The 15,562-nt window shown below is 48.7% G+C and overlaps 1 protein-coding gene across 18 annotated transcripts in view; it reads right to left on the minus strand.

Annotated features, from left to right (window-relative positions):
* Positions 1–15,562, minus strand: part of LOC106038705 (collagen alpha-1(VII) chain-like) — a 108,836-nt gene that overhangs the window by 1,149 nt on the left and 92,125 nt on the right. For 12 of the 18 annotated variants that reach the window (XM_066999736.1, XM_066999775.1, XM_066999685.1 and 9 more), the window contains 11 exons: positions 15,135–15,188; positions 14,321–14,383; positions 13,808–13,870; positions 12,604–12,720; positions 10,007–10,084; positions 8,725–8,778; positions 7,802–7,850; positions 6,900–6,938; positions 4,441–4,605; positions 1,496–1,567; positions 788–958 (listed from right to left, as the gene is read on the minus strand). In XM_066999736.1, coding sequence (XP_066855837.1) covers positions 788–958; positions 1,496–1,567; positions 4,441–4,605; positions 6,900–6,938; positions 7,802–7,850; positions 8,725–8,778; positions 10,007–10,084; positions 12,604–12,720; positions 13,808–13,870; positions 14,321–14,383; positions 15,135–15,188 — 925 coding nt within the window. Of the gene's footprint in view, positions 1–787; positions 959–1,495; positions 1,568–1,596; positions 2,424–4,440; positions 4,606–6,899; positions 6,939–7,801; positions 7,851–8,724; positions 8,779–10,006; positions 10,085–12,603; positions 12,721–13,807; positions 13,871–14,320; positions 14,384–15,134; positions 15,189–15,562 lie in introns of those variants that run through there. The other 6 variants (XM_048062654.2, XM_067000257.1, XM_067000099.1 and 3 more) reach the window with 5 other exon arrangements.

Here is a 15,562-nt window from a genome sequence, read left to right on the forward strand (position 1 = left end):
GCCAGGGCCAGCAGGAGCCCATTTCCCCTGTGGCAAGCTGCCATGTGCCTGGAGAGTAGGAAGAACCAGGAAAACCAACCCTCCAGAGCCTACATCACGCAACAGCAGCCCAACTGGTCTTCCAGGAGTCAGTTTTGCCCATTGAACCCCTGGTGAAACAAAAAGCCCATGCAGGTGTGTTTGGGACTGCTTGCAAGCTGGGCTAGATCGAGGCAGCTCCACCAGCTTCAAACTCAGTCCCAAGCCCTTGGTGGCTGGAGAGGCCAGAGAAGCACTTGGATGGAGCAGTCTGAGGATCGGGTTCCTGCAGAAGGCATGGGGTGACGAGCTCGAGTCAGCATATCTGCATCAACAGATATCAATCAGACCCAGCAAACTATCTAGAGAAATTAGTGAGACTTGGAGGGACCTCTTCATCACCCTGGACAGATCCTGGAGAGGCCTGTGGGCAAATCAGCCTCCTCATGTTTTTGCTGCCATCCAAAGCAGCAGCTCTGCCTTGGAAACCTCCCTTTTCTTCACGGGTTGAGGGAACAAATAGTCCCCCTTGTCCCCTTTGCATCTGGCCTCTTCCCCTTCCTCCCCCTTCTGCTCCAAATCATCAGCATCCCTTTATCATCCCAGCTTATCAAAGAAAGCAGAGCTGCCTTTGTCCTGCTGGGGCTTGGAGCCCTCCTGCCTGGTCCTGGTGGGGCACCACCGGGCGATGGAGGTGGATGGATCACAAATGGGTTTTCGGGCTTCCTCCTGAGGAAGAGGAGGGTTGGAGAGCCAAGGGCTGCCTCACCTGCTGAGGTTTTGCACCTCCGCTCGCACTCCCTCTTGCTTTCAAAGCGGTTGCTGTTCCCTCGGCACCCCCCGAAGACGAAGGGTCGGCAGGAATTCGCCGCGGGGTGGAAATACCAGCGCAGGGCGTAGTGCCGGCAGGAGCCCTCGTCCATCGGCTGCAGGCACGGGGCTGCAGGGAAACCCCAACACCACTCACGTGTGAGACCCGGGTGGGCAAAAGCCACCCTGGTTCCACCTTGGGCAAATGTATGGGGATGGTGCAAAAGCTGCCCCTGCCCTTTGGTTGGCACCTTCTCCCAAAAAATGGGGCTGGGGAAGGAAAGAGGGCAGCAAGGACCAGCGGTGTGGGCATTTGGCAGTGGGTTCCCGATAGTGGGATGGGCACAAAGCTCCGTGTTGTTCCACAGCACTGGCTGCCCATCACAGTGGTCTCTGAGCTTTGCAAGGGGGAAATGAACCCCCAGTTCTTGGGGTGGGGGTCTTTGTAGTGATGGTTGTATTAGAGGACATTACACAGGGGAATCTCACCGTGGTTTTTTGGGGTGGGGATAAATGCAGCTGCCTTAAGCCAAGCTCAAATCTGAGATTTGAGCCGCTACATGCTGGAACCTGTAACACTTTCAGCCCCGCATCCCCTTGATCTCAAGGCCAGAAAGCATTTAGGGAGCTGACTTCGCTAAATGTCACTTAATTCAGTGTATTTCACCTGGTAATTGACTGTGGGCTTCTCGGCGCTTGTGCAGAGAGGGCCCCGTTATCTGCTGCACGCTGGAAGCTGCTGGAGAAGCAAATGGAAATTACACGTAATGAGGGCACGCAAACAAATTAGCCATCATTTAAATATTGATCATTGGAGCCTTGCATGGCTTTCCTATGGCTAACAAGTTCTCTTAATAAATGTCACGGAGCGACTGGTGAGGCAGGGGGAGGAACCGGCGGCAATAAAATTCTTAATGGTGTTAAACAACTCAGTCAAAAAGGTTGGGTGTTAGTCAGAGAAAATGGAAGTATTTGAGGTTGTTTGCAGGAGATAAATGTCAGGCCGGAGTTTTGTAAATCTGGGAGCTTTGAAAAGCCAGGAGCGATTGTAATCTGGCGGTAATAACCCTCCGACTGCAGAATCCTGTTAACATTTCGAGCGCCTATCCGCACTCATCACTTAGCCGAGCGATTTATGAGCCCTCCTGCCTCAGACCCAGGCTTTAATGGGATTGTCGGCTGGCGACGGCGGCAGCTGTGATTCGATAACGCGTGGTACGCTCCATCGATCTGAAACCGCCCAGATCCCAAATGCTGCCTTGATATAAAGTGAGTTTAAACCCAGATGGATGACGTCTTCGCAGTGCTACGCAGACGTTAGGTGAGAGTTTGAGGGATGGGCAGGAGGAAGGCGGCGATGGTTGGAGGCTGGCTGCAGGCTTAGCTGGATTTGGGGGTTTGTTTGGTCCTGAGCAGATTATATGGGCGAAAAGTTGGGGTCATTGTCAATGGGTTTGACTTAAAATGCATCCCAAAGCTCAGGGAAAGTGCAATAGTGTAATAAAGGTGAACATATCTAAACTGCAGTCACTGACCTGTACAGGCTACCACTTGTTTTGAGGTTTGAAATGATGTAACATCAGGGGTCTTGTATGCTAAAAAAGTGCAATGTGATTTTTATTATTATTATTTTTTAATATTTTCCAAAGTAGCATAGCTGATTGGCCCACTGATGTTTTGGCTGGCCAGCTGGTGAGCTGGCTGGCCAGCTTTCTTGTTGGTCATCCACTTGGCTGCTGCATGGCCAGCCTGCAGAAAGCTCCGCAGCTGCTGGGGGACCAGAGCTTGTGCAAGGCTGCTGCAGGGGCACGGGACATTGCATTTCAGATGGCTCCTTTCTGCTGAGATGTTTCTGGCCTTGCAAATACCTATTTCTCTGAGCTGAAGCACTGGTGCCATCCCCTACCCATATTGGATTGACAATGGCCATCCATCCATGCTACCCAACCTCCTCCTCCTCATGACAAAATCTGAGCAGTCGTGGTGTAAACATCTTAATTTCTGATTTGCTGAATTTCAAGGAATGAGACTGAACTCTCCCTCGTTTTGAGTCCTGCCCTTTCCTGCAGTGTGTTTGGACTCTGAGTGCTCCATAAGCAAGCCCCAAGTCCCCTACTCCTGCCCACAAGCCCTTCTGCATCAAGCTTTCACTCTGTCTCCCATAAGTCAAGGCTCAAATCCAAGAGCTGAAGATGAGATCAAAAGGTCCATGGATGTCTGTGGTGTGAGTTTGAAAATTAGGTGGACGTGGGGAAAGACAGCTCACAGGAGTCCTATTGGGTGAAGATAATTTCCAGGTTGCTGTCTAAATTCAGGGCAGAGGTAGCCAGAAATCCCTCAAGCTCATGGTATCAGTAGCTTCTGGTCAAATCCATCAGGGCACAGGCAGGCCCATAGGTCCCTGAAAAGCCACCCATGAGGGATGGAAGAAGGAAGATATCCGACTGGTAGTTCCTATGTGCCGAAGGGACTATATCAGGTCATCAGGTCTGCATGGTACTGGGCCAAGAAGTCCCCCAGAGACTCACTCCAGTGGTTCACGGTCGGAAGAAAGGTTGGATGATTGGAAATGCAGCTAAAACTGCCCCATCCTGTCCTCTTCCTGGAGAGTAGGCCATTCTCAGCCAAGCACTAATGATTTCCCTGTGTCCATCAGACTCATCTCCTGAGCTTCTCCACCAGGACACCGTCACAGTGAATCCCAAGGGGGTCCTGGAGCCTCCTGAGGAGCCACCCCATCGGTTGTGCCTGCAGAACAGCCATAACCTCCCTCCAGCCCATGGACAAGTAGAAGCACATGGGTCACCTCTCTATAGCTGAGCAGCCTTCATCCTCCCCAAATGGTAGCTACATCTCAGTTGCCCAGCACTGCTTCAGATCCTACTGGGGAGACTGATAATTCCTAAAATTGTGGCCAATCCCAGGCCATGCTCGGACCATTCTCTTGCCTTGTCCATTAGCCTGGTGTAGAGGTAGATGAGGAGATGCCACAGACCCACTGGTGTTCATGTACAGGCAGGCCAGGACTGCATGCATCTGCAGAGAAGGACCCTGGCTGTTCTGTCTCCCCCTCTCTCTTGGGCAACACAAAGAGAGACAAATAGAGCTGGTTGTTTTCCCCTTAGCTGTAATCAGAAATTTTACCCATTAAATGGTTCACGAGGCCCTGGGCAGAAATAGTCTATAACAGCTCAAGTCTTTGGTCTCAGAGATGTAATTTCTGGCTGGCAGGAAGCTTTACTAGAAGTTGCAGAGGATGTGAGTGGGACAAAATCAGTCCCGAAAAATTCGGCTGCCTCCTTCCAGCATTTAGGAATGTGTCCTTTCAAAAGTGGCAGTCATCACTGGGGCCACGTGCATTTGGCTTTTCCCTCACCCACTGCCCTTTGTAGGAGCATTGGATCACCTTGTCTTCGAGCCACAGATCAGCCCTGTCCAGCACAGGGGATCTCGTGTAGGAGCCCTTGCTGGAAATCCCTTTCCTGCTTCCTTTCTGCCCACTGTCAGTGATAGAGATTTAGCACAGGGTTCATGGTGTGCTCTAAGAGGGTGAAAGAATTATTTTCTATGGTAGAAAAGACCAACAGCATGCATCCAGGCAGCTGCACCTACCTGCAATAAGTGAAGGGTTCATGAAAGGCTCTGATGATGTTGCCAACGTGGTCATGCTCTGGGTTTTGTTGAGCATTTCTTCCTGGTTCTCACCATCCCTTCCGGGGTATTCCTGTTCCTCAAAATACCCTTGGAGCCGCCTGCTGATTTCAGCTGCTTCCAGGCCTGTGGATTTAATTGCCGGGTCAGTGAGGATGAAATCTGGCACCATGATTTTACAGCTAAGCCCCCTGTGCTTGGAAAAATAGTTCAACACAATGCCATGTTTTGTTGGCCATAACCTCCAGACCATGGGCTTGTGGTCGAGGTAGGAAACCGTTCCCAAACCACACGTACTCTTGAGAAAGGCAAGCACTTATGGGCAGATCACACTGTCTATTGTCTTCTCATCAAAGTCAGAAGGATATACTAAATTTATGCAGACCAGAAGCTGGTTTTAAAGGAAGCAGTTCCCAGCCAGTGTGGTGGGACTCCTTGGGATTGCCATGGGCACTGCATGGACACATTTGCAGTGATGCTTAGGATGGAGCTGTGATCAAAGTCCCCTGTATAATTAAATTCTGTGGGACCTGTCGCATCTCTATGGGGTGGATCATCTGATGTGCTGAGCATTGCAGCCTTCTCAGATAAGACCAACTAAGGAAAAAAATGGTTAAATATTGCAACCTCATCTGTGTATCTGGATGCCAGTGGGGCTGTGGCTCCATCACCCTTCAGACAGGGTCTGTCTGACACCTAGTGCCATATGGGATAGGTGGGACCTTGACCAGGACTGGGCTGGCAGGCACGTTAGCGAGGCAGATATTTTATGAGTTTTGGCTTTATGTATGTACAGTGTTTATGGTTACAGGATGGCAGATCTGGTGGAGCCTGGATGTGCAAACCCAGAAACATGTTTTGAAGTGATTTGGACCAGCAGACTGAATCCATCCCAGATTAACATTCCGTGGCATGTCCATTGTGGTTTTGATGCAGCTCTGCTTTCCTTTGTAAATGTAGTGCTACATCTAAATGATGCTCTGAACAGGAGTGAGGGAGAGAGGACCATGTGCTCCTGGCTGAAGGACTGACCAGCTGGATAACAGGCAAATCCCTTGGGTAGAACCTGAGTCACGAATGCAAAGCACTTCAGCAAGGGCTGTCTTTTATAGAAACATGAAGTCTTCTGTGTCCGAGAGCATTCACTGTGCAGGATTCATTTGCTGTGATTCATGGACATTGCGGAAGCAAGTGGAGGCCAGTGCAAGGGCAGGATCTCAGGTACGGGGCCTTGGAGAGACACCAGGGAGAGATGCTCTCTACCCTGACAGATTTGTTTTCTAAATACAGAGCAGGAGGGGAAACAGAACCCAGAAAAAGCTATATTGTGTCTGGTGTAATGTCCCATGCCAAGGGAGTTCCCAGCTACGCTGTGTGTCTGTGATTGTACTGTCTCTTTATGTCCAGAGCAAGGATGCTGCCAAGTATCCCAGCTATTTGCTTCTCAACCTATTTCTCCTTTTAGAAAGTCTCTGCTTTGTGAAATGCTCTGATTTCATATACTATGAAAAAATGTGCTATGAAGGCTTAAAAAAAATAAAGCAAATCCATTCCTGAAGAACATGAGTTCATTTTAGAGGTGAGTTGCTGCTCTCAAGTTCCTCCTTTGGTTATTCCTGTTTAAAACATTAAATACAGCTTCAAGGTAGGAAAAGACTAACTGTGGTGGCTGCAGACAAGAGGGTTTGGTGCCATGCGAGTCAGCAATGTCCTCGCATCAGGAAGCCCGACAACATCCCATGGAGACGGGATCCAACACAGAGAGTGTAAAACACATCCACCCCTTATCTGGGGTGGGGTGCATCACCTCGGGCACTGCACTGCCCACATGGAAAGCAAACTCCTCTAACTGTCCTTTAATCCAGCACAGAGGTTGAGCCCTTGACCAAATGGGTCTATTTCAGCACCATCAGATTTGCCCTCCATGTTCCATGGACCATAAACATTAGGTGCCCATAGTGGGAGCTTAAATGACACACAGACACCCACAATGCAGGCACTGAAGCTTTTTGTGTTAAGGGTTTGGGATGATGGAATAACAGGATCTGTTTCATGGGTATGGAGAGGAGCTCCTGTGGCTGCAGCTTTTAAATCTGGGTGTTGGGAATATTTGTCAAGAATAGCTTTGATTTTGTCCTGCAGTACAGGGTGGAAGCAGGAGACTTCTTGGTGTCTCTCTTAACCCTGTTTTTTACATTCCCCTCAAAAAAAGTCCCCCTAGGAGCCAGGGTCTAAAAAGCATTCGGTGATCCAGGGTCATTTTCCATGCTGAATCTCAGAAAAAAACAAAACAAAACAAAACAAAACACACTTATTCTTAACATCTTTTCACTCAGTTTCAGACTGTTTGGGGTAGGGAGAACATCCTTTACTCCACTGCACATTCATATGCATTTCTGTGTGTGTAGTAGTAGCCTTACCCCTTTCCATGAGCATCCTTCCCAACTCACCTCCACAATCTGTAAACACAAGACAGGGCAAAAGTTTATTCTCTACTTCTTCCTTCCCTATGGAAAGTTTATTCTTCCAATGAAATCATTATTTTTATAGGTAGCACATGTTTTCATGGATTATTTTGCATTTTTTACCCCTTAAAGGCACTAAAACGCCTCCTAATATCTCTAGGCAGAAACAAATGCAAGTCCATCTTAATTATGTTGGCAAGTGCAAGGGGACAAACCCAAACCCTCTTTGGCCACAGGAAGGCTCCAGGGAGTGGGGCATAAGTGGTGCTCAGGAAGCTGGGCAAGGAAAGTAAGACCACAAAACCCTAAAACCTTGTGATGTGGGGATTCTGGGGTAAAAACATCCCCAAATGTGTTTTTCCTTTTTTTTTTTTTTTTTTTTTTTTTTTGTTACTGCCATGGCCCTGCTTGGCAGTTATTCGCTGCTGCAGAAGAGAGGTCTGTGTGTCAAGAAGCACCACGAAGTAGACGGGAATTAAAAGGTTGTTATTTGGCAAAACGCAGCTCCAAACTTCCCCTCGTGACCCAGTGTCTTTCACCGATCAGCGGGGAAACGGAGGTGACCAGCGAGGAAACCTTTACTGACAAAACCACTGGGGAAGAAATGGGAAGACAGAGGGTTCGAAGGAAAAAAATATTAAGAGTTTGAGCACGAGGTCAGGGCTACAGCGGAGACGCCAGGGCCCAGAAACCCACGCTCGTCTCCAAGCTTGGCGAGGTGACATGTCTCCGCTGGCTGCTAATGGGGTGATATTTGCTCTGCCGGGTGAGCATGTGCTGGCGCTCAAATTGCTCCAATTTAGTCACCGGCAGATGTCAGAGCCATGACCCCGAGTGCGGTTCGCCAGCCAACTTACCGCATCTGCCTCTCATCTCGCTCCTGACCACCTCCTTCACCTCTTCCTCCTGTGCCGCAGGGGGAAAAATAGAGGTTAGCGGAGATTTTCTACCCGGGCTCCATCTCCCTCTGCTTTATGTCCCCTCGCCCCACCAGTGTTGGTCTCGGCCAGCAAGTGAAACCAACTCTGCTTTGGTTTGACCAAGATGTTGGTGTCATAGGGACCTTGGTTCAAGTTTTGTGGCTTATTGGGAAAATGATTCCCTTTGCAGATTTGTGGCCATCCTGTCACCAGCGATGGTTTCTTTCTTTCCCTGAGGAACAGACATCTCCAGCCACGAGGACCGTGGGACACCTCAGGCCCAGGGTGGCTTTACAGTGAGTACCAGCACCTTTTCGGCACTGTCCCTGGAGCCATGGTCCCCCAGATGTCCTTGGCCTCTGACAAGTTTCATCAACCCATCTGCATCCATGCGAAGGGGCTGCTGAAATCACACCGTAGACTGACAGATGGGCTGTAGCATGAGGTTTAGCTGAGATGTAACTGCACCTCATTTTGTTCTTCTCCGTTTCTTTTCTAGCTAACACTAATCCTCACATGTCCTTGGGCTAACCAACCACCACTCTCAGCTGAGAATCTTCCATTTTGCACCCTACTGCAACTTCATGTGCTCTCCACCTTGTAGGGGTGAAAAATTTTGTGCCCCAAGCTCTGGGTCATTGCTTGGCCTTGGCATTGGACTGCCCAGCATTGCTCTTGCCCCAGCTCGTGCTTGTCTGACGTCTCTGGGTAATGGCCAACACTCTCATTTCCTGGATATTCTCTGCATGAATTTGTTTCTCACCATTTCCCTCCTCCCTTACACCTCTTAGGGGCAGTTTGTCCTATTTTCTCTATTCAGGCCTGTGTAATAGGATGTCATCTTGGACTAAAGTACTCACAGAAAGACCAGGATCTCCCTTTTCTCCCTTCTGGCCAGCAGGACCATTTTCACCCTGTTAAAAACACTTAAGTCATTACAAAAGCTCAGTAGATTGACCATTAAATGCTCCAAGAATAAGTGCACCTTAGAGAGGAGAGGATGCTCTAGAAATGGAGATGGAGAAAAATGCTCACATGTTTTCCCATAAATTTAAGGGATATCAGTGGGTAGCTCGCTAAGCTGGAAGGAACGGTCTCATCCGTGTGCGGGGAAACAAGAACAAAATTGCGTCTCAAAGGGCTGGGTGCAGGTTCCCAGCTTTTTGGGGCTGTTTTTTGCTTTCCCACTGAGTTTGAAGAGCTGTGTGACTGCTCTAACTTATATATGCACAAGGCAGCAGGGCTCTAAGGGTGTTAACAGCTACGGTTTAAGGTAGGTTTCTTTGGAATATGTAAGGGACCAAAAAGGCTGAGGTGGAGGCGTGGAGAGGATCTGGCCTCCAGAGAACCTCTGGGAACCCCAACCAGACCACGCAGAAGATGTGAGCCAGGTTTGCAGTCCCAGCACTAGGGAGATGCTGAGTTTTGCCAACAGGGCTTTCTGAAAAGAAAAATTTTCTGCTCAGATCTGGTGAGAACTGGATTTGTTGATTACATATACATAAAAATATTAAAGGAAAAGGAGCACGGGAGGAGTGACCTAAATTAAAGCCTTGATGGCCATTTTTCTCATTCCTCAGTTGCTTACAGATGTTGGAGACTGGGGAGACATCACATTATCCTCCACTGACACATGGAGGTAAAGCAATGTCACCTCCTGATGCAAAAATGTTGTGACTCAGTGTTGGTAGGGCCCAAAGCATGTAGGGACTGATCTGGGACATGGGTTGCAGGTTATCTTGAAATTAAGCTCTTGATTGTATTCTCTGATGAGCAATGAAAAGCTGAGCATTACCCCTCTGTACCGAAGTACTGCAATGAGTATTGTTTTACTCCTGGTCTACCAAGCACAGCTGAGGATATATGGCCCAACATATGATGTTTTCCCAAAGAAGCCTAATATAAAACAACCCAGTGGGCTCACAGCAGTTGTCCCAAGCAGAGGATGTAGGCATTGCTCATGTCTGGTGCCTGGCACTTGGGGGTAAAATGCTCTCTGTGCTCTTGCTGTTGCAAAATTTGGAGGGCCAAGAAACCCCACCTAGGGCAGCCAGGGTTCACCCAGCCCTAATGCGGAGCCCTGCGCTGCCGTAGGGTGGTGGTGGGGTCTCACCAGGACAGCAGGCGCACCCCCATACTGACCGCTTCTCCTTTTTGCCCGTCCATGCCAGGGGGCCCTCTGAGGCAGAGCGGAGGTCTCCCTCTTCTTCCTCGTGGGCCCTGGAGAGGATGAGGAGAGCTCAGTTAGTGGTGCCTGAGCAACATATGGAGATCCCACGCAATACAGCTTGGGTTTTTCCCCCTAAAGCCCAAGCTGGGCATTGGTAGGAGATACTCAGAGCACTCTGGATCTCAGATGCTCTCTGAGCAGATGTGAGGGGTCGGAGCCCTGGGATCTGCCCCATCTGGGCAACCACAGGGAGCTTCCTACGGTCCCACCCTGCAGAAAGGACGGGTGCTGTGGGGCAGAAGGCAGTTTTCTCTCTCCAGATCTCTGTCTTGGCATTAATTTAAGAAAGGGAGTCTCAGCGGGAGGAGAAGGGCTTGCAGTCTAAGATAACGCCCTCCCACATCAGAAATGGGGGTGGCCTCGCTGCGGTTCAAACCCTGGGACTTTCTCTTTTAATTTAGGGAAAAGACAAGTAGCAGTGTGGGTGTAGAAAGCGGCATCTCACAGTCCCTCTTTAATCAGTGTCCAGACAAAAGCCATTTATTATCTCACACATGGCTTTCTGAGCATTCACCACTTGTAAATGCTAACATAAAAACTTCCAGCCTTTTAAACATACATGAGGGGAGCTTGTACTTTTGGCTATGATTCTTTTGATACATTTTTCATTGCCAGGTAGAGCCTGGGGAGCAAGGAAAAGAAGAAGAGTACTGCTGCTACGGTCTGAGGCTGGATCTAGTCCCTGTTTTAGTGTTCTGGAGAGGGGGTCCTACACCTTGCCCACCCTGTGGGTAGAGACTTTCCCAAAGTGTGTTGCTCTTTCTCTGTGTAGGGTGAAAATTAGGTTAATAATCGACAAAACCTACATAGATGCCTTTACACCACCTGACTCTGAAGCCCTGCAAGGATTTCTAGGGCAGGGAGACCTTTGGTTGGGCCCAGGAGACCTGATCTAGTGAGGTCCAGATTCAAATGAATCTGGAAGTTCACACCAAATTGGGTCTGAACTGTCCCAAATTGTCTCCCTGACAGCAAAAGCAATTTTCACTGGTGTATCTTTACCAGCACAGACCTGTAAAGTCAGATGCAGCTACACAGCAGCTCCATTCTCCATCCTTTAAATGTGCTCTTAACTTGGCAAAGACCACTCACTGACCATCAGAGACGCATTATTTGGCTAAAAAAATTCATCAGGGCATAACAGAGGAAAATCCTGCCAGGGTTTCTGCCTCCTTTCCAAGCAGCAGCACGATCTACTTCCCATCTGGCAGCAAACTCGAGTGTTTTACAGACAACACATGGATGTGCATACACATGATGTCTGCATACAAATACACAGACATATGTGGATTAAGTCCTCGTGCTTACTTTTATAAGGATACATCACTCAACCAATATCTGCCAAATATCTGCCAGCCTTGCAGGAGTTAAAACAGGGCTGTCCCTGAGATGTCTGGTGGGACGCAGTTGGTCTTTCAGGTAGTTACCCAACTTCAGCTTTTCTTTTATTCCCAGCTCTTTCATGTTAATTTTTGTATTCTCCTGTGCAAGCCTGAAACTCAGCCAGTCCCACCAGCACAGCTGAGAAGAGTATTTTCATTTCCAGTACTCTTTCAGTTGAAAAGTTCTTTGTTACTTAATGGATGCTGTCTAAGGGTGGGTGATTAACATTAATCTCTAGTGTCGTCCCTCTGCATTGTGTTGGCAGCAGCAAGACACTCTTCATTACCATAGAATCTGGGGGCAGCATGTTCCTGCTTATAAACAGTATTAGCATGTCTCATTTCCAAGTCTTTTTGTTACATTTCAAAAGGTGCCCAGCATGTCTTGCATGCAAAGACACCTATTAAGCGTAGGCCACAAATGGGGTTTGAAAGCCACCAGCTCCTTCCGAAACTTTGGCATCCTGCTCCCTAGATAATTAGCAACAGGAGGGGTGCACTCGTTGCCCTGCTAACGTGAAATTATCAGCCTTCCTCTCTTCATTCAGAGGTCACAACTTATGCTGCAGATAGGAAAAGAAGAGAGGAAAGGAAAAAAAAATATCTCTGGTGATAAATACACTGAGAGATGAAGTAAGTTGACCAAGACCCCACTGAAAGCTGGGTAAGGGGGGGCATGTATGCATGCACGGTGGCATGGGGGGGACACTTCTGGGGTGCTGTGTCACATGAGGATGTGTGGTGCAACCACCTGGAGGGCAGCTGGGGAAGGGACTTCTACCAGAGCTCCCCACAGAAGGTAAATCCATGAGGTCTAGAGCATCTTGCTCTTGGAGGAGGGTGTCTGTCAGTGAATCCTTGCTAGGACAGCCCCACTAGCTCTGGTATAGGGTTTTCTAGAGAGCAGAGGGACCATGGTAGTGTTTGCCCACGTGGGAGATCTGGACCTGACTACACGGAAGTGGGAGGAGAGGATTTTTCTTTATCAATGGATGTATGGTATAGCTACAATGGGAAGGAGAAAACTAGATCTCCTAGAAGACAGCATATTAGAGTTTATCAATCAAGCCATCCTCACACCAGACCTCATTAGGGTTAACAGCATGCCAATGACGCTTGTTGCTCACCTGTGGCCCTGGTTTGCCCTGGGGCCCTTGAGGTCCATCTGGTCCAGCAGCTCCAGTCTTTCCAGGCCACCCCATTTGTCCTTTGAAGCCTCCCAAGCCAGGAACTCCCTTGGCCCCCTGAGAATCAGCAAGAGAGAGCGGTTCAGAGCTTTTATCAAGCACAGGTGGTGTGCTATTAGAAACAGGCCAGTCAAGTATCACCCAGATATTTCCATGGACACTGGCAGTAAAGGGAGACCCTGGACATTCTCCTTTGTCTGCTCGCGTAGGCAGAGCATCAGTAGGATGGCTGAGATTAAGTTTTTGCTCTCCAACATTTCTCTTCCAGAAGCACCTCCCTGCTTGGTGACATGGACATCTCCAGCATGATACCCCCAAACTTCTAAAGCCCAACTCCCCTTGCACATGTAAGCAGAGTCCTTTAGTCTGTAGCCCCAGAAAAGCCAATGATTCCTGAGGAGGAAAAAGGGAGTCACCAAGAGGTGGCCTGTAAGTTTCCTAGTCATCTGCACTACTGGGCTTTCTCCTGGAGCTGCGGTGAACAGAAAAGTCTCCCATTAAAACACAGCAGGAGGAGATGCCTGCAAGACTCAGCTAAAGGTGGATTTCTAATGTAGGCAAAAATAAGAGGCTGTCCATCTCCCCTGGATGCAATATTTTCTCTCTTTTCCTTCTGCTTCTCATCCACATCTTGGTCTCCAAAGCGAAACACCTTCTCTGTTCTTAAAAAAACAGATGTTTTTGGGAGAGGAGAACAGGAAAGGAAGGAAGTGATATTTCCCCAGAAACAATCTCCCAGCCTCCAACCATTTGCAGCTCAGAAACTCACTGAGCCAGGGGTGTTTGGCAAGAGAAGGACTTGCAGAATTTGACACAAATAACCATCAGGGAGTGGGGACCACAACAGTTATCGATAGAAGCAAAAAACTTTGGGACCAAATGGTGGAGCTGAATGCAAGAAGGGGCTGGAAAGTGCAATAAGCCTTGATGTTTCATGCATTAGCAGAGGGTGAATTTAAGGAGACCTCCTTCTCCTGCCCTTTCCACCTGCAGTCCCAGCCTCAATGCTCCAGACAGTTGACATTTGCCCGCTGGAAAGGGTACCTATGATGCATAAAGTGTATAATTTTGTTAACTCAACCTGATGGATGTGCGATTTATTCTTTTAAAAATGGCAGCTCAATGCAGTGTGGCGAGCACTAACCTTTTCTCCTTTCTCCCCAGGAATCCCCGTGGCACCATCGTCACCTGATGCTCCTTGTTCGCCCTGTTGGGAGCCAAGATAAAATCATGGCCAATGCAGATTTGGCATGGTTGCATTTGTTGAACAAACCTGTTTTTCTTCATATTACAATGTTATTTACTGAGTGCAACCCATCAGGGTCTCTCAGCCTGTGCACTGACTCAAGGAGACTGAAAGAAATCTTGTTAAAAAGCCCCAGTGCTTGGTACGTGCAGTACTGCATGAGGAGCTTCAGGGCTGGGTGGATGAATTTGGCTGAGTCTCGCATAGGCAAGAGAAGAGTTCCCCACCCCCAGATGTCCAAGCATCTTCACCAAGATATATGCTGGCTTCTAGGAACAGGTTCAGAATAGCCCTGGATTTTTTTTTTTTTCTCCAGCAGAAATAAGCACATTGCCAAAGTGAATTCCCATCATCTGCAAAGCTTTTAGGAAACTCCCTATTTGCAGGCAGATGTGCAATTTAAATATTCACCTTTGGTCCAGGTGGCCCATCTGATCCTGGGATTCCTGGTTTTCCAGGACTGCCAATTTCTCCCTGTGGATGCAAAAGCAGTGAATGGGCTGTAAGTACACACAGTGCCTAAAATATGGGGAAAACTGACTTCAAAATGTCAAGATGAGTAAGTGGTGCTGTGGAGGACATGGACACGATGACACTCCTGGTAACAGAAAGCCTAAATACAGGTAGATTCCTACTTCAGACCAATATAGACTTAAGGCTGCCCCGACTTCAAGTCCACCCACATGAAAGTAGGTGGGCGATTCACTGAGTAGTACTTAATTTACCCAAAAGGCCAAGGCAGACGAAGGACAACAATAACAACAACAACAATAATAACAACATAGCCCATTGGCTCAGATATCAAGCGCTCCCTTGCTTCTTATCAAGCTTTTCAAAACCCTTCATAAACAGACCATTAAGGGCCATTATCCCTGTTTATAGAGGAAGGACCAGCAGTGCTGACAATCAGAGCGATGTGCCTGGCAGTAATTGTGAATCAAGCCCAGGCAGTTGCTAAGCCACAGACCAGGAGAGGATTTGGGCAGGGGTTCATGAGGAAGGGTCTGTTTTCCTTTTTTTAACCCCAGATTGTCCAAAATTGGGGATCAATTCTGACAGTCCCCAGACTGTGCCCACATCTCTCTGTGCTGCAGCCTGCCGAGAGGGTCTTCTTCTGCCTGAGTTAGGGTGGCTTCTTCAGGCATGATGTTACCCTGGGGATGAGTTGGAAACACAGCTGGAAATGGGGCAGACAGAGCAGGAGGGAAAGCTGGGCTCAGCTCACCTTGGTGCCCTTGGCTCCTGGTGTGCCAATGCGTCCCGGGAGCCCATGTAAGCCCTGGGGAGAAAGCAGATCATGGGCAATGATGTTAAATCAAGGGGAAGGCAGACAGGATGAACGTTGCGTGTGCACAGGATTAGTCCCAGTGTAGTGCTGCAATAGCTTCCCTTACCCAAAGCATCCTTACTCATCGGCCCCACTCCAGCCTGGAGCCTTAGCTCTCTGCTCTGCTTGTCCCAACCTTTATTTCACAGAATGACAGTGGTCAAGGCTGGAAGGACCTCTGGAGGTCATCTGGTCTAACCACTCTGCTTAGGGTCTAGGGTCTGCTAGACCCTGCTCTAGGATCACCTAGAGATGGTTGTCCAAGACCATATCCAGACAGCTTTTGAGTATCTCCAAGAACAGAGATTTCACAGGGTCTCACCCTT

Source organism: Anser cygnoides, chromosome 1 (assembly GCF_040182565.1).
Source record: "Anser cygnoides isolate HZ-2024a breed goose chromosome 1, Taihu_goose_T2T_genome, whole genome shotgun sequence".
Lineage (NCBI taxonomy): Eukaryota > Metazoa > Chordata > Aves > Anseriformes > Anatidae > Anser > Anser cygnoides.